This window comes from Orycteropus afer, unplaced genomic scaffold (assembly GCF_000298275.1).
Source record: "Orycteropus afer afer isolate SDZICR_OR568_19922 unplaced genomic scaffold, OryAfe1.0 scaffold00052, whole genome shotgun sequence".
Taxonomy (NCBI): Eukaryota; Metazoa; Chordata; class Mammalia; order Tubulidentata; family Orycteropodidae; genus Orycteropus; species Orycteropus afer.
The window spans coordinates 3,156,239-3,176,137 of record NW_006921639.1 but is presented as its reverse complement, the minus strand read 5'-3'; the positions used below and the strand labels follow the sequence as shown (position 1 = coordinate 3,176,137).

General features: G+C 39.6%; 1 protein-coding gene across 1 annotated transcript in view; it reads right to left on the bottom strand.

Moving 5' to 3' along the window:
* Nucleotides 1–19,899, bottom strand: part of WDFY4 (WDFY family member 4) — a 532,480-nt gene that overhangs the window by 484,260 nt on the left and 28,321 nt on the right. The window contains exons 2-5 of the mRNA XM_042780664.1: nucleotides 8,359–8,473; nucleotides 7,497–7,603; nucleotides 5,852–5,986; nucleotides 921–1,110 (exon numbers count right to left, since the gene is read on the bottom strand). Of these exons, the coding sequence (XP_042636598.1) occupies nucleotides 921–1,110; nucleotides 5,852–5,986; nucleotides 7,497–7,603; nucleotides 8,359–8,473 (547 nt within the window). The remainder of the gene's footprint in view (nucleotides 1–920; nucleotides 1,111–5,851; nucleotides 5,987–7,496; nucleotides 7,604–8,358; nucleotides 8,474–19,899) is intronic.

The window sequence follows — 19,899 nt, the reverse complement described above, 5'->3', positions numbered from 1 at the left end:
GTGTTTTGTCTTTGGTCAAAACCAGATAACAATGGTAGGATACTAACACCTGTATGCACACACCATGTACCAAGCACTGTCTAAACTGAAAAAAAAAAAAAAAAAAAAAAAAAACTTCATTGCCATCAAGTTGGATTCAACTCATAGCGACCCCTCTTTAGGTTTCCAAGGCAGTATTAATATGGAAATAGATTGCCCAATCTTCCTTCTGAAGAGCGGCTGGTAGGTTTGAACCATTAGCCTTCTGGTTAGCAGTCATTTAAATGCCCTAGGCCACTAGAGCTCCTAAGCACTGTCTAAGCACTTTGAATATATCAACTCATTTAATCATCATAATAATCCAGTAAGATCAGCAATATTATTACTCTGATTAGATAGATGAGAGGACAGGCAATGAAATGTCTAAGGTTGCTCAGCAAAACTGAGTCCACACCAAGAGTTTGTGTCCTTAACTCCTGCATACGCTATCCCTGAGCAGAACCTGAGGCACCTGACTCAGGCATTCCCAGGTTTGATACTTGATTTGGCAAATTATTTCACTGCTCTTAATCTCAAGTGTCTCTACTGCAAAATGGCATCAATATCTATCTCAAAGACTAATTAGTAACATACAAATGGACCCAGCACCCTGTCTGTTTCATAGTAGCCACATATTGAGTGAGTTTACCTTTGTCCTCACTCTTCCAGTGAAGCATCAATATGAACAATAAAAGCATTTTTATGAATGGAGCATGCAGTGTAGGGTCATCTACAGGACATAGTTGAGCATCAATGAGAATCCTGCTCATTCATTGCTCTTGTGTACTGATGCTGCAAGACAATCTCATGGCCTTATGGAAGTGGGCCCAGTCTTTGCCATGAGAGTTCAAAGAAAGCTCTTTCATGGTGCACAGCCTACACTTAGTCTCCTGCAGACATACCCTGTAGGTACCGGATGACACTGAGGTTCTGGGCCTTGGAGATGGCTCTCAGCACACAGAAGGTGGGCTCTTTCCAAAAGCAGCAGCTGTTCTCTTGAAGACAGGTTGTGGCAATCAGTAGAGACTGGAGTTCAGTTCCTGAGACAAGTCCTTCTAGACCCTGAGAATCACTGCAAATGTTGAGCAACATCTAGGGTATGGGTAGGAAAAAGCCAAGGAGACTCTGGTTAAGAGACTGCTTTTCTGTGATGGATCATTCTCTGCTTTTCTGAAGCAATGACGGCCATGCCTCAGCAAGAGGGGATGGTGTTGTGCATGGTAATCTCTGCCCCAGGCCAGTGTAGTGCATAGTACACAGGGTAACATGGCTTGGGGTTTGAGTCTGAACTCACAATCCCTGGACAAGTAATTGTTACATTCTCCAAATCAGAACACAGAAGTGACTGAATAGAGAGGTGTCTTTTATAAAGAAATGCAGCAAAGTGGTGTGAACAATCAAGGTATAGAGATAACAGGACATGTGTTCTATTTAAGAAGAGATGTATTCCTATGTTCCTGGTTGGCACTCAAACTCCACTTCTCCATAAGTCTTGAACATTATCCTATATACTTCTGTCATAAATTGAATTGTGTCCCCTAAAAACACACATTGAAGGCTTAATCCATGGACCTGTGAACCTGACTTTGGAAATAGGGTCTTTGAAAATGGTATCAGTTAACATGAGGTTATACCAGAGTAGGGTGAATCCTAATCCAATCTGAGTGATGTTCTTATAAAACAGGAGAAGAGACACAAAGACACACAAGAGGAAGGAAGGCCATGTGAAGATCCATCTACAAGCCCAAGAATACCCGGACCTACCAGAAGCTGAGGGACACAGGAAAGGATCCTCTCCTAGAGCCACGGCCCAACCAATACCCTAAATTAAGACTTCCAGTCTCCACAACTGTAAGGCAGTAAATTTCTGTTCTCAGAAGCCACCTAGTTACTGGTTATTTGTCACAGCAGCTCTAAGACACTAAGAAACCTCCAAACTGAGCTCTTTGCCTCCACCAATCCAGTGTCCCAGTGAATACCTGAAGGACTTCCAGCACCTCCCTCTCTCTAATCAAGATAAAATCCAGACAAGCTAGCATGACTTTCAGAGTCCTGTGTGGACTACCCCTGTTTCCTCCCGCCTCTGTCTGTTATAGCTCTCCCTTCAGTTCCTGATCTTCCAGTTTGAAAAAATATATTTTGCTTCTTCCATCAAAACCCATTAGCTGTTTCTAAGCATGGCAGTATAGTCAAAGCTGGGCAGCCAGAGAGCAAGGCTACAGACTACCCTTCCTAGCCTCCCTGGCAGGTAAGTGTGGCCAATGTGACCAAGTTCTCATTTGGTCCCTTGACTTGAATGGCCTTCTCTTTCCCTCCTCCACCCCAACCAGGCTAAGCCTTCTTCTCTGATTGGTGGTCAACCTCAAGTCTCAGATTAATGTCATGTCCTCAGGGCCAAAACAAACAAACAAAAAAATACTAAAACAAACAAACAAAAGAACACTACCATCCATTCCAACTCACAGCAACCCCATTGGGTTTCCAAGGCTGTAAATGTTTATGGAAGTAAATAAGAGACAATAGATAGCCTCATCTTCCCTCCATGGAGTAGCTGGTGGGTTCAAACCACCTACTTTTGGTTAGTAGTCCAATGCCTTAACCACAGCACCACCAGAGCACCATTGTCCTCAGGGCAGCTTCCATTTATTCTCTAATATAATCAGACATCCTTGTCATACATTCCCAACATACTTCTGATTTTTGCTTCATAGCACTTAAAAAATTGGTAACTACACATTTATTTATGTGATTATTTGTCAGTGTCTGGCTTTCCTGCCTAACTGTAGCCTCAAGGAGTGAGGGCATTGTACTCAAGGCCATGACCCCTGAGTGGGGGCTGAGTATATTTTTGTTGACTGAAATAATGAAAACCCTCTAGAACACAGAATAAACCATCACCTATGACTCACATTCATCCCTATCAGACTGAAAGGGCCATAGAGACAGAGGTCTACATCCCTTCAATGAAGGGCATAGGAAAGCCCTGGGGCAAAAGTTTGCTGATGCTTGATTGTTGTTGTTCTTTTTAGGTGTCATCTATTTGTCTCCAACTCATAGCAACCCTATGCACAACAGAATAAAACACTGTCCAGTCCTGTGCCAGCCTCATGGTCCTTCCTATACTTGAACCCATATTTGCAGTCACTGTGTCAATCCATCTTGTTGAGGGCTTTCCCCTTTATTGTTGACCCTCCACTTTACCAAGCATGACATCCTTCTCCAGGGAATGGTCCCTTCTAACAACATGACCAAAGCAGGTGAGACAAAGTCTGGCCATTCTTGCTTCCAAGGAGCATTCCAGCTGCACTTCTTCCGAGTAGATTTGTTAGTTCTTTTAGCAGTCTATGGTACTTTCAGTATTCTTTGTCAACACCACAGCTCAAAAGCATCAACTCTTCTTTGGTATTCCTTACTCATTATCCAGCTCTCACATGCATATGAGGTGATTGAAAATGCCATGGCTTGGGTTAGGCACACCTTAGTCTTCAAGGAGACATCTTTGCTCTTCAGCACTTAGAAGAGATCTTTTGCAGAAGATTTGCCTAATGCAATACATATTTTGATGCCTTGACTGCTGCTTCCATTGGTGTTGATTGTAGAACCAAATAATATGAAGTCTTTGACAACTTCAGTCTTTTCTCCATTTATTGTGATGCTGCTTATAGGTCCAGTTGTGAAGAGTTTTGTTTTCTTTATATTGAGGTGTAATCCATACTACAGACTATAGCTTTCAGTTCATCAGTAAGTGCTTCAAGTCATCCTCACTTTCAGCAAGTAAAGTTGTATCAATCATAGGTTGTTAATGAGTCTTCCTCCAATCCTGATGCCATGTTCTTCTTCATGTAGTCCAGCTTCTAGGATTATTTGTTCAGCATAGAGATTGAATAAGTATTGTCAAAGAACACAACCCTGACACACTTCCGTCCTGATTTTAAACCATGCAGTATCTGTTCAAACAACAGCCTCCTTGTCTATGTACAGGTTCCTCATGAGCACAATGAAGTGTTCTGGAATTCCCATTTTCTTCAATGTTATCCATAATTTGTTATGATCCACACAATCGAATGCTTTTGCATAGTCAATAAAATGCAAGTAAACATCTTTCTGATATTCTTTGCTTTCAGCCAAGATTTATCTGATATCAACAATGATATCTCTTGTTCTATGTCCTCTTCTGAATCTAGCTTGCATTTCTGGGAGTTCTCTGTCAATATACTGCTACTACAGAGTAACCCACTGTTATAGAATGAATTATTTTTCCCCAAAATATATGCTAGAATCTTAACCCCTTTTCCTGTGGATGGAATCTAATGTAATGTAATCACCTTCCATGATGCAATACAATGTAAAAAAAATCATCTTGTACAATGCAATCTAATGTTATGTAATCAATCTGTTTAGGTCATACCTAATCACTCCTGAGCTATATTGAGAGCAGCAGAGACACAGGAACACAGACATACATATCAGAAAAGACAGATGCCACTTGAGGATTACCTACAAGCCAAGGAGCCAAAGAATGCCCAGAGCTGCCCACAAGGAAAATAAACACAGCCAATTATTTGGACTAGCCTCCAGAACTGTGAGAAAATAAATTCTTGTTCTTTAGAGCTACTTTCTTGTAGTATTTTTATTACAGCAGCACTAAGAAACAAAGATACCCAAACTAAGTGATGTCCTAAAGAACAAACATGATATACTCCAATTATGATGATTCTGGTTTGAGAATTTGTCCAAAATGAATGTAAAGTGAAAAAATCTGTACAACAGATACATGTCATATTTATGATCAGATGTCTCTAGTTGTGAGATATTGCCCTAAACTTGTCCCTACAGAAGACAGTGAGACATACAGTGTTCCTTGCCCTCCACTCACCTCAAAGTCAGAGAGTAGAAGGGGCCCAGAAATCACAGTAGTCCAGAAGCTAAGAAAGCAGAAATTATCCAGCAAGGAGGCAGGGGAAGTTGGTAAGAAGCTGTTAAAAGCCACTTCTGATTGATTGGGTAGGCAAGAAAAAAAAATAATGACTAGAGGAAGTTGCATTTGATGCTTAGTGGCCTGCAATGTCATGTCATCTGAGAAGAATGGGAGGTGGCATCACCAGGTACTTAAAGCATCTGTGACTGAAAATGGAGCCAGATCTCCAAGATCCATCCTGGCTTCTTTACCCACTCCCTCTGTGACCTTGGATTTGATGTTTACTCCTCTTCCATTTATAGAATCAGAATAACAATACTATATACATTCTGGACTCAAAGGGAGTGTTGATGGAGGTCATGTATAGGAGGCATATGACCCTATGTTGTATATGCAGCAAGTACATAGGAAAATGTTGGCTGTTGTTTTTTTCAAGTGTGACTTTAGCATGCTTGTGATCAAAGGAGAAAGGTTCAGAGACATGACATTCCAGATCCCAAGGAGAGTAGATAGAAAATAGGCGTGCAGACCAGAGGAGAAGAAGTTGGGTGAGATGGGTAGAGCAAGACAGCCAAGTAGAGGAGACAGATGTTGGAAGGAAAAGGAACACATCTTTTTAGAAGAGAACAAAAGAGAGGGTATTGATACAGTGATACAATGAGATGGGGAGACAAGAAAAAATCCATGTCTAACCACACAGTGTTCCCAGGCATTTGCAGAGAGTGGGGGAAAGAGGGTGAGCCAAGCACTACAGCAGAATAGAGGAGCTTCAGAACAGGGGTTGGGAAAGATACATCAGAGTTCCTCGGCAGCCAGAAAAGCCAAGGAAAAAAAAACATATCAGAAAAGCATTCAGGAGTCAGCAAGGGCTTGGCCAGGTAGAGGTAGAGGTAGAGACTCCTTCCTCTCACTCACCTGCACAAACATCCTCTGAACCTGAAAGTTGCTCTCCAGAAGCTCATCTTTTTCCAGAGGGAAGATAAAGAAGAGGTAAAGGCACTGTAGAAGGAGGGCTGGGAGACCAGATTCGGCAACTCGGCCCAATGTCTCCTGGAAGGGAAGAAGGGACATGACCTGAGGACAGAGCACAACATACAGCTATAGGCTGAGATGGGCTGTTCCGGACTCTGTTTTAGCCAGAAAGGTTGGGTCAGTTCCTTCCCCTCTCTGTGCTTCAAGTGTAAAACAGAGACAATGTTAGTGCCCCACTTGGGTTGGTTGTGAAGAATAGATTTAGGTAAAATGTCTGCTATGTGTTCAGTAAATGTTAAGCTATGTTATAAAATAGCCCATGGATGGAAGGAAGGAAGAAAAGGAGAGAGAAAGAGGTAGGAAGGGAGAGTAGAAAACAACGGCTTTCTAGCAATTCACATGACTGACTTTTGGTGGATTGGCTCCTGATTAGGGAACCAGAACCTCAGTCATGAGGGTATGATATTGATTGCAAGTTCATGAACAACTGGATTAAGGGCCTGATCAGGGCCCTCCAAATTTCTTCATACATATCTAAGACTTCATCAAGACTAAAATGGTCCAATAAGGAAAGGTGTTATTCCAAACAACCACACATCAACTCAGCAGGGCCAGAAGCCATAAGACAGAGGCTGAGAAGATATGAATTTGGTAGAGATGGAGATGCAACTGGTACGAACTTTCTTTCAGCCTTTCTTGCACAGGTTCTGCCTGCAGCTGCAAATTCTGTGTGTGTGCACATGTGAGCACAGGTGGGATTTCCCCATGTCACACTCTCCACTCAGTAATGCATAATCAGTCCAATATCATTTTCCCCACAGATTTACTAGCCTAACAGACATGGTAAGGGAATGATAGAAAGAAAAAGGAAGAATGCATAGTTCACAAAAGAATTATGAACATAATGCAGGTAGCTTGTGCTAACCTTTTCTACCTAAAAGCTTTCACTGCATGGTAATACACTCCCTTTATTTGACATCTGACTCTAACATGACACCCACTCCTTCAGGTTGGCTGTTTCCCTGTCCTCCAGATGCTATTCTGGTTCCACTGACAGCCAAGCGTTTTTTCCTCTTACTGCTTTGGGAAAACAAGCCCCCAGATTTATCTTCAGCACTCAGACTGAAGACAATACTTTCCCTAGGCAGAAGGGATTTGTTCTGTGTTTTAAGTCATTGTGCCTGACAGGTGTCCTGGCAACTATGTCAAGGAGAAGTCAGATTATCCATTGGTTAACTTCAGGTATCAGCCTCCAGCCCACCACCTGTAGTAAATAGTCAAAAAAATCACCCACTATTAATCTTTATAATAAGAAAATTATTATCCCCATTACTGTTCATTATTGTGCTCAACCCTAAAATAAGTAACACAACTGAGTTGCAGAGAGGTGAAACAACTGAAAAGGCAAAAATTGAACCTGAATTTCAGACTCTGAACTTTATGCTCTCTATGGGAAGGCAACTAGGAAAGGAGAGACAATCATTTTCACAAATGTAGAGAAAATCTCAAGCCGTGCAATCGTTAGGACATTCCCCTGCACAGTGATGAGGAAGGTCCAAGACAGAGGCTACTGGGGACTTACACTTACCGAGTCCGTCCCTGTGAGTACATACACTGACTTCAGGAGCAGGTAGCCACCCTGGTCTTCATCCCCCTTCCATCGTAGCAATTGTCCAGCCATTACCCGTGCTTGCTCTGACAAGAGTGCAGGAAGGAAAGAAAGTGTGACTATCAGCAAATACAGTGGGATCTGCCACCCAGCTACCTATCCACCCATGGGCTCCTCTGCCCTTGAGATGTGTCTTGGCATATTTAGAGGACCCCTGCCTCCTGCCCACCAACCCCCAACCCACCTGAACTTAGAGTAAACATTTCACATTCTGCTAGTTTAATCTCCTCAGAGGAAAGGTTTTATCATGCCATTCTTCCTGTTCAACAACAATCAGTAGCTCCCTATTGACAAATGAATGGGAAAAGGACTCTGCATAATCCATAAGTTTCTCCTCCTGCCCTCTTTATGCATCACACAGCCCTTCACATACCATAATTCCTAAAATCTGTATCATGCTATCTCCCTATACTGAGCTATACTCAGGTAACCCCCCTAATGCTAGCACTCCTTCCCTGTGGAAGACTGTGGTCCTAGTTGTGTGTGTGTGTGTATGTGTATGTATATAAGGAGGCAGGATATATAAAAGTGGAGTCTTTCCCTCCCAGAAGTAGCTGAACCCTCTTCCTTCCTTTGCAAGTCTTTTCCTTATTTCCCAACAGAGGAACTGATCTACTCAGTGGTGGAATCAGTTCATTATGCAGTTTGGAAAGCATTTCTCTATGAAACTCCATGAGAAAGTGGAGACAGGCTTACCCAGAGGCCTGGGAGGGACTTCAGATCTGATCAGTCCACTTGTTTGGCCTCTAGAAAGCGTTTTCTAACACCTATGTTGTCTTACCTGCAGGCTTTCCAGCAAGAGCCTTCTGTATCTCATAGGCAAGCTGGTTGGACACATCCTCTGCCAGCACTTGGATACTGGGGAAACAGATAATCCCCACAGAGTGCTCCCAGGCCTGAAGGAAAGCAAACAGAGAGTCCATCAAAATTTTGCCCAAAGATGTCAATGCCACAAAGCACCAGAATCACCTTGCCTACATCCTTGTCAGTCCAAATCAATTTTTCACCTCCCTTTTTTCAGGTGCATCAAAAAGGACATGAATCTATCCACACTCACAGTTTCAGCTATACTACAATACCAATCCTCTAAAGTATTTAACTTCTTGTTGAGCTCCAGACTTGCACATACAATTAACCCCTGAATAGTTCTACCTGAACACAACTAAATTGTAAAACACACATAAGCCAATCCAGAAGATGGTGAAATAGGCAGACAAACTACACTGACCCTCTTCAACAAAGAAAAGAGAAACCAATTGACACAGATACAAAAGATAATCCTGGATCCCTGACTTTTGAAAGGAAGGATACAGAAATGGATTAAATACCAACTAGTAGAAGAACCTAAAAGAAATCAGTGAATAAGGAGACAAATGGAGTCACACACTGTCAGCTATTCAGATGGCATTAACAGTTTGGATATTTCCAAGTGGTGTTAGGACTGGAGAATTAACCAAAAAATGGGCCTGCTTACCAAGGGCTGCAAGGACAACTGTACTCATGGTTGATGATTAAAAAAGGAAACAGCAAAGAAGTAGACAAACTGAACTCTGGATTTTAAGCTGCCCAGTGGGTGAAATCATTTTGGATATTTACAAATGGTGTGGTCATTTTGGATAGCTAAAGTGGCAGTGTTCGCATTCACATCCCAAAGACCTAAAAATAAATTCTACTTGCTGAGGACAGCATGGACATACTGGAGGCTGACGAATAGAAAGAAGACAGGTAGTGAGTGTCTAAGTGCTGCCAAATATTGAATAGAGGAGCATAGTACCCTGCTTACTCAGGTATATCAAAATAAAACAAAAATCTTCAGTGAATCTCTCCAACATACAATCACCAATTAAATATAAATACAAAGACATCATAATGTCTGAGACAAGAGATAATCATAGTGCACCACAAAAAAAGCAAGATAAAGAGGAGAAACAAGGAACCAGAACACAGACCCAGAAAACATCCCTGAGGAAGAAGCAGCATTGGAAATCCTTGATAAGGAATTCAAAAGAATTATATTTAGGTACCATCAACAGATTGAGAGACAAATCAAGGAAAACACAGACAAAACCCTAGAACAATTTTGGAAGACAATACAAGAACACAATGACAAAATACATGAAAAATGAGAGATGACACAAAATCTACAGATAGAAATCCAGATGATTAATACTAAATTTTCAGAAATAGATAACACATTTAACTGACAAAAAGAACAGTATCAAATTAATGGAAGACAAAACTAGTGAGATTGAAGACAAATACCTCAATATTACTTTGGTAAAGGATCAATCTGCAAAAAGATCAAAACAAAATGAATAGACTAAAATTCATGTGGGATACCATCAAGAGGAATAACCTATGTACAATCAGATTTCCAGAACAGAAAGAGACAAATAAAACCATAGAGAAAATTGTCAAATATTTCTTGGAAGAGAATTTCCCTAATACTATGAAAGACAAGAATATATCCATTCAAAAAGTTAAATGAACCACAAACAGGATAAATCTCAAAAGAAAATCACCAAGTCATATCATCATTAAACTCACCAAAACCGAAGACAAAGAGAGAATCCTGAAAGCAGCACAGGAAAAACAAAAAGAGTAAGCAATAAGACTAAGATAGGATTTCTTGGCAGAAACCATGCAGGTGAGAAGGCAATGGGATGGTATATATTAAACCCTGAAAGAAAAAAATAAAAAATTTCCAACCAAGAATTATATATCCAGCAAAACAATCCCTCAAACATGATGGTGAAATTAGAACATTTCCAGATAAGCAGAAATTAAGGGAATTTGTTAAAACGAGACTAACCTTACAAGAGATGATAAAGGGAGTCCTTTGGACAGTGAACCAACAACAGCAAACAACAACCAACCATTAACACACATGATGACATAACCCAGAAACTAATCCAGTTATGGAAGTATCAAAACTAAAATAAGCTTACAAGACTGTAAGCACAGAACTAGAGACATCAACTGGCAAATGAGGACAAATACAAACCAAAAAGAGGGGAAAAATATTGTAGTAACAGAATTTTTACATGTTGAGGAAGTCAAGACAATTGCAAGATAGAAAAGACTGTTCTAAACTTGGGAAGATAATTATATATCACAGGGTAACCTAAAAGAAAAATAATAAACCTTCACATCAAATAAAAAAGAGGACAAGCACAAATATTTAGCAAATACTAAAACAATAGCAATGAAGGAGTTGATAATATGATTCATTAAAAAAGAAAAAAAATCTCAGCACAGAAAATTATATGGAACAAAGAAATCAGCAAAACCATGAAAATAAAAAAAAAATAACAAAATGACAGCAACAAATTCATACTTGTTAATAACTACACTGAATGTAACTAGAGTAAATGCACCACTCAAGATGGAGAGTTGCAGACTGGATAGGAAAACATAAACCATCAATATAATGTCTACAAGACACACACCTTAGAGACAAAGACAAAAATAGACTAAAAATCAAAGATAGGAAAAAGATATATCAAGCAAATGGCAATCAAAAAGAGCAGGAGTGGCAATATTAATTTCTGATAAAATCAACAAAATCACCATAAAAGACAAGGAAGGACATTGTATAATGATTAAATGATCAATTGAACAGGAAGATATAACCATAATAAATATCAATGGACCCAGTGAAAGAGACTCAAAATACATAAATCTGACTTTAACAGAATTGAAAAGACAAATAGATGATGCCACAGTTGTAGTAGGAGATTTTAATACACCACTTTCAATGAAAGATAGAACAACTGGAAAGAAACTCAACAGACTCAGAAGAGCTAAACAATACAATCCACCAACTTGAACTTATAGACATCTGCAGAATACTTCACCCAACAACAGCTCAATAAATATTCATTTCCAGTCCACATGGAACATTCTCCATGATAAAACATATGTTAGGCCATAAAGCAAGCCTTAATAAATTTAAAAACATTGAAATAATGCAAAACATCTTCTCAGATCACAATGCTACGAAATTAGAAATCAACAATAGGAAGATCAACAGAAAAAGACTAAACACATGAAAGCTGAACAACACCCTCCTTAAGAATTACTGAGTAATAGAAGAAATAAAAAATTAAAGTAAAAAATTCCTTGAATCAAACAAGAATGAAAACACCACATACCAAAATCTTTGAGACACAGCACAAAGCAGTGATCAGAAGCCAATTTATAGCAATAAATGCACACATCAAAAAAGAAGAAAGAGCCAAAATCAACACTTTTAACCAACATCCCCCAAAATTAGAACAAGTACAAGAACACCAAGAAAAGCCTACAGTCACCAGAAGAAAGGAAATAATAAGGATTTGAGCAGAAATAAATGAAACAGAAAATAGAAAGACACTAGAAAAAATCAACAAAACTAGAAGTTGGTTTTTTGAAAAGATTAATAAATTTGACAAACCACTGGCAAATTGAACAAAGGAAAAGAGGGAGAGAATACAAATAACATGGATAAGAAACAAAATGGACCACATCACATCAGGACCAACTAAAATAAAAAAGATAATACTGTGAAGAACTGTACTCCAGCGAATTTGAAAATCTGGAAGAAATGAACACTTTTTTAGAAACATACTACTTGCCTAAACTAAAACAAACTGAGGTGGAAAAGTCAAAGAGATCCTTAACAAAAGAAGAACTTGAACAGACCGCTAAAAAAAATTACCAACAATAAAAGTCCTGGCCCAGATGGTTTCACCCGAGAATTCTACCAAACATTCAGAGAAGAACTGACACCAATCTTACTCAAACTATTTCAAAACACAGAAAAGGATGGAATCCTTCCAAATTCATTTGATGAAGCAAGCATATCCTTGATACTAAAACCAGGCAAAAACATCACTAAAAAGGAAAACTACAGACCAATATCCCTCATGAATACACATGCAAAAATCTTCAACAAAATCCTAGCCAATAAACTCCAACAGCATATCAAAAAAATAATTCACTATGACCAAGTGGGGTTCATACCAGGCATGCAAGGATGATTCAACAATCAACATTATCCACCACATAAATAAGACAAAAGAACCACATGATCATATCAATTGACGCAGAAAAGGCATTTGATAAAATCCAACATCCATTCCTAATGAAAACTCTCAGCAAAATAGGGATAGAAGGGACATTCCTCAACATAATAAAGGGCATATATGCAAAACCAACAGCCACATTATTCTCAATGGAGAGAGACTGAAACCACTCCCCTTGCGAACAGCAACCAGACAAGGATGCCCTCTATCACCACTTTTCAACGTTGTATTGGAAGTCCTAGCCAGGGCAATAAGGCAAGAAAGGGAAATCAAATTGATTTACCAATTGGTTTCCAAATTGGTAAGGAAGAAATCAAGCTATCCCTATTTGCTGATAATAAGATGCTAAACCTAAATATCCCAAGAGACTCAGTAAAAAATCTACTGGAACTAACTGAGATGTTCAGCATAGTGGCAGGGTACAAGATCAACATCCAAAATCAGTTGGATTCTTCTACACCAGCAAAGAGATTGGTGAAAAAGAAATAAGGAAATCAATACCATTTACAATTTTTTTTGTTGTCATGAGCCGTCACTCTGACTCATAGTGATTTTATGTACAACAAATGAAACACTGCCCTTCTGATGCCAGCCTCATTATCCCTACTATTGCTGAGCCCATCGCTGCAGCCACCATGTCTATCCATCTCATTGAGGATGGATAGACATCCCCTCTTTCATTGACCCTCTACTTTACCAAACATGAAATCCTTCTCCAGAGACTGGTCCCTTCTGACAACATGACCAAAGTATGTGAGACAAAGTCTGGCCATTCTTGCTCCCAAGGAGCATTCTGGCTGCACTTCCTCCAGGACAGATTTGTTAGCCCTTTTAGCAGAAGAATACTTTCAGCATTCTTCGCCAACACTACAACTCAAAAGCACCAACTCTTCTTTGATCTTCCTTATTCACTGTCCAGGTCTCACATGCACATGAGGCAACTGAAAATACCATGGCTTGGGTTCAGCGCATCTTAGTCTTCAAGGAGACATCTTTGATTTTTGTCACTTGAAAGAGGTCTTTTACAGAAGATTTTCCCAATGCAATATGTATTTTGATGTCTTGACTGCTGTTTCCATTGGCATTGATTGTAGAACCAAGTAATATGAAGTGTTTGACAACTTCAGTATTTTCTCCATCTATTGTGACACTGCTTATTAGTTGTGAGGATTTTTGTTTTCTTTATATTGAGGTGTAATCCATACTGTAGCCCAGCATCTTTAATCTTCATCAGTAAGTGCTCCAAGTCATCCTCACTTTCAGCAAGCAGAGTTGTGTTATCTGCATATCACAGGTTGTTAATAAGCCTTCTGACAATCCTGATGCCACATTCTTCTTCATATAGTCCAGCTTCTCAGATTATTTGCTCAGTGTACAAGTTGAATAAGTATGGTAAAAGGATACAACTCTGATGCACTCTCTTCCTGATTTTAAATGATGTAGTATCCTCTTGTTGTGTTTGAATGACAGCCTCCTGGTCTGGTCTGTACAAGTACCTCATGAATACAATTAAGTGTTCTGGAACTCCCATTCTTCTCAATGTTATCCATAATTTGTTATGAGCCACACAACTGAATGCTTTTGCATAGTCAATAAAACACAAGTAAATATCTTTCTGGTATTCTTTGCTTTGAGATAAGATCCATCTGACATTAGCTATGGTATCTATTGCTCCATGTACCCTTCTGAATCCTGCTTGCATTTCTGGAAGCTCTCTGTTAATATACTGCTGCAACCATTTTTTAATTATCTTCAGTGAGATTTTACCTGCATGCAATAGTAATGATATTGTTTGATAATTTCCACATTCTGTGGAATCACCTTTCTTTGGAATAGGTACAAATGTGGATCTCTTCTAGTCAAGTTGGCCAGGTAGCTGTCTTCCAAATCTCTTGGCATAACCAAGTGAGTGCCTCCAGCAGGGGCATCCATTTGTTGAAACATCTCAATGGGTATTCTGTTAATTCCCAGAGGCTTGTTTTTCACCAATTCCTGCAGGAGAAACAAGGGACCAGGATACAGACCCAAAACACATCCCTGAGGGAGACATAGCATAGGAACTCTCTGATAAGGAATTCAAAAGAATTATACTTAGGTACCTTCAACAAATGGAGAGACAGATCAAGGAGAACACTGACAAAATTTTGGAAAACACAGAGAAAACTGTAGAACAATTTCAAAAGACAATACAGGAACAAATGACAAAATAAATGAAAACTTAGAAATGATACAAAATCTAAACACAGAAATCCAGAAGATTAATACTAAATTTTTAGAAATAGATAAGACAGCGAATGGGCAAAGGAGTAGAACTGAATCAATGGAAGACAGAATTAATGAGATTGAAGGCAAATATCTCAATACTTCTTTAGAAAGCACTCAATCAGAAGAAAGACCTAAAGAAAGTTAAGAAAGCTTAAGGTTCTTGTGGGATACCATTGAAAGAAATAACCTATGTCTAATCAGAATTCCAGAACAGGAAGAGACAAAACCACAGCAAAAAATGTTGCAGATTTGTTGGAAGAGAATTTTCCTGGTATGATGGAAAATGAGAATATATATGTCCAAGAAATCCAACAAACCTCAAACAGGATACACCCCAAAAGAAAATCACCAAGACATATGTCATCATCACACTCACCAAAACCAAAGACAAAGAAAGAATTCTGAAAGCAGCATGGGAAAAATGAAAAGTTACCTACAAGGGGCAAACAATAAGACTAAGCTCAAATTTCTCAGCAGAAACCATGCAGGCAAGAAGACAATGGGATGGTATATATAAATCCCTGAAAGAAGAAAAATTCCATCCAAGAATTATGTACCCAGCAAAATTGTTCCTCAAACATGATAGTGAAATTAAGACATTTCCAGATAAGCAGAAATTAAGGAAATTTGTTAAAATGAGAGCAACCTTACAAAAGATGTTAAAGGGAGTCCTTTGGACAGAGAAGCAATGACAGCAAACAACAACTGACCATTAACACACATGGTGACATAACCCAGAAATCAACCCACCTATGGAAGTATCCAAAGTAAATAAGCCTACAAGATTGTAAACAAGCAACCAGAGACATCAATCGATAAAAGAGGACAACTACAAACCAAAAAGAGGGAAACAATTTTGTAGTTACAGAACATCTAAATGGTAGGGAAGTCAAGATAACTACAAGATAGAAAGGACTGTTCTAAACTTGGGAAGAAAGCTATAAATCACAGAGTAACCTCAAAGAAAAATGATAAACCTTCACATCAAAATCAAAAAGAGGACCAGCACAAATATTTAGCAAATACTAAAATAATAACAATGAAGGAAGTGATAACACGATTCATAAACAAAATTAGCTCAGCACAGAAAATTATATGGAACAAAGAAAAAAATTATATGGAACACTACAAGAAAGTACACAATGAAACATATGAAGAGATGTTCACGATCATTGGCCATCAGAGAGATGCAAATCAAAACAGCAATGAGGTACCATCTTACCCCAGCACTGATGGCAAGGTTCAATGAGACAGAAAATAAGAAATGCTGGCAGCGATGTGGAGAGATTGGGACTCTCATACACTCCTAGTGGGACTGTGAATGATACAACCACTGTGGAAAGCAGTATGGCGATTCCTTATAAGCTGGAATTGGAGATACCATTTGACCCAGCCATCCCATTACTAGGTATATATCCTAGAGAGGTGAGAGCCAGGACAGGAACAGATATGTGGACACGCATGTTTATCCCAGCATTATTTACAATAGCAAAAAGATGGAAACAACCTATGTGCCCATCAACAGAACAATGGATAACCAACTATGGTACATACATATACACAATGGAATGCTATGCAGCACTAAAGAATAATGCAGAGTCTGCAAAACACTGCATAACATGGATGAACTTAGAGGAGATTATGCTGAGTGAAATAATCACAGAAGGACAAATATACTATATTAGTTCATTGTTGTGGAGAGTCAAGGAAAGGTTTTTATATGCAGGGAAACTTTCTTTGTTGGTTTCTGAGGTGTGAGGAGTGGGGAGGGAACACTGCAAAAAAAGAATAAATGCATTGACCCACGTCAAACAAAAAAAAAAGAACAACTAAGTAGGAGGTTGTTGTTGTTGTTTGCCTTCGAGTCAGCCCTGACTCATAGTGACCCCTCCTTGGGTTTCCAAGGCAGTATCACTACGGAAGTAGGATTGCCCAACCTTCCTTCCAAGGAGTGGCTGGTGGGTTTGAACAGCCAGCCTTCTGGTTAGCAGTCAAGTGCCTTAGCCACTATGCTACCAGAGCTCCCTCCAGCCACTCCTCGGAAGGAAGGTTGGGCAATCCTACTTCCGTAGTGATACTGCCTCGGAAACCCAAGGAGGGGTCGCTATGAGTCGGGTCCGACTCGACGGCACACAACAACAACAACAACAACAAAGTAGGAGGTATCACATTCCCAGATCTCAAAACCTACTATCAAAAAACAGTGGTCAAAACAACCTGGTATTGGTACAATGACAGACACATAGACTAGTGGAATAGAATTGAGAACTCAGAAATAGATTCACTTACCTATAGTCAGCTGATATTTGACAAAGGGCCAAAATCCATTAAAAGGGGAAGAGATAGTCTGTTTCACAAATGGTGCTGACAAAACTGGACATCCATTATAGAAAAATGAAATACATACCTCACACCCTACACAAAAACTAACTCCAGGTAGATCAAAGAGTTAAATGTGAAACCTAAAACAATAAGGGAGCTCTGGTGGCATAGTGCCTGTTCTGGTTACCTAGTGCCACTCTGACAATAAACCACAAATGGGATGGCCTTAAACAAGAGTTTATTCTCTTACGGTTTGGAGGCCCTAAGTCCAAGTTCAAAGTGCCAGGCTCTAGGGGCCAGGTGAAAGCCCCTTGACCCTGGGCTTCAGGTGTGCCTCCCCACTGAAGCTAGAAGCGTCTCTTCACTCAGGCAGCTACTGGATTTTGAGGCTAACAAGCCCAAAGTCGACAAATAAAAAGGCACAGTTCCAATGTTACCAAACCACATGGCAGGCCATTAATTTAAGTCCATTGTAAGTCCCAAGGTCGGCAGAGCAGGCAGGCTGCTAAACAACGACACGGCTACATGCAGGGTCCAAGAATGCCATAGGCTAGAAACCATTCCCCAAGGCTTCTACTTATATATAGAAAGCAGACCACATTCCCTAAACCAGCTACTCAGCTGCTTATGGTAGATCCCACCATGGAGTTGATTGCCAGTCTCATCATGGAGAATAATAACCACCAGCTGCCCAGCCACTCAACCAGCCCCAGCCAAGCTGACACACAAACATAACCACCACAGTGCCTAAGGCATTTTACTGCTAACCAGAAGGCTACAGATTCAAACCCACCAGCCACTCCTCCAAAGGAAGATTGGGCAATCTCCTTCCATAATGATAACACCTCGAAAACCTAAGGAGGAGTCTCTGTGAGTTGGATTCTGCTCAACAGCAGTGAGGTTTATTTATTTATTTTTTTAAAAAATTTCATCAAGGAAAAAATAGGGGCAAATTTAGGGGTCCTAATTTATGGCCTAAATAGACTATCAAGCATAACCCAAAATGCATAAACAATGGAAGATAAAATAAATGAATGGGACCTTCTAAAAATTATAAGTGTTTGTGTACTTCAAAAGACTTCTCCAAAAGAGTTAAAAGAGCCTACAGACTGGCAAAAAAATATTTAGCAACTACATACCTGACAAGGGACTTATTGCTAAAATTTATAGAAAACTCCAACACTTCATCAACCAAAAAAACAATCAAATTGAAAAATGGGCAGAAGACATGAATAGACACTTCACCAAAGATATTCAGGGAGCCAACAAGCACATGAAGAAATGTTCACGATCATTAGCCATTAAAGAGATGCAAATCAAAACAACGAGATACCGAAGATGCAAAGTTCAGCAAGACGGAAAATAACAAATGCTGATGAGAATGTGGAGAGTTTGGGACTCTCATACAGTGCTGGTGAAACTGTCAAATGATACAGCCACTGTGAAAAGCAGTATGGTGATTCCTTAAAAAGTTGGAATTAGAAACACTGTTTGATCCAGCAATCCCATTACTAGGTATATATATATCCTAAAGTGAGAGCCAGGACAAGAACACATATATGCACACCCTCATTCATCACAGCACTATTTATGATAGCAAAGAGATGGAAACAATCTAAGTGTCCATCAACGGAAGAATGGATAACCAAATTATGGTACATACACACAATAGAACACTATGCAACCCTAAAGTATAACAGAATCTGCAAAATACTGCATATTGTGGATGAACTTGGAGGACATTGTGCTGAGTGAAATAAGTCAATCACAGAAGAACAAATATTGTATTAGTTCACTATTGTAAAAAACCAAAGAAAGGTTTATATATGGAAGGAAAATTTCTTTGTTTGTCATCAGGGATGGAAGCGAGGGGAGGATACATTACTAGATCAGTAGAGAAAAGTATTGATTTGGGTGAAGGACGGGCAATATACCAAATGTGAGTGATCAATATGGTGGCATTGAGGAAGAGGAAGACATAAAGAGGTGCATGGGAGGTACAGACAACAAAGATGAACCCTTTGCATGTATAGTACTGTGCTGTCAGTAATGGCAAACATTGATCTATGGGTAGATAAATGGGTGTATCAGGCTGAATAATCAGGTATGTCTATGCAGGGGGGAGTGTGCCCATGACCATGTATAGGACTAGCAGACAATGTTTCTACAAACATATTTGTATGTGCTCTAAGAATTTCTGGGTGTACAGTAGAGCTGATAAGGGATACATTTGTGGTGGCTTCTTGGCGACAGCCAGCTATCCTGAGGGAACGAGTTGTTGAACCTGTGGGCTCAGGACGATGGTTGCAGGGGACATCAAGCTCAATTGGCATAACATACTACACAAAAACATTGTTCTACATCCTACTTTGGTGAGTAGTGACTGAGGTCTTAAAAGCTTTCAAGCAGCCATCTAGATGCAACAATGGGTCTCTCCTTATCCAGAACAAAGAAGAATGAAGAAAACCGAAGACACATGGAAACAATTAGCCCAAGGGACTAGTAGATCATGTGATCCTCAGCCTAAATGACCATGAGACCAGAAGAACTAGATGGTGTCCAGCTACCACTGTCAACCACTTGGAGGGGGATCGCTACAGGAGATCCCAGACAGAATGGAAGAACAATGTGGAACAAAACTCAAAATCACAAAAAAAAAAAAAAAAAAA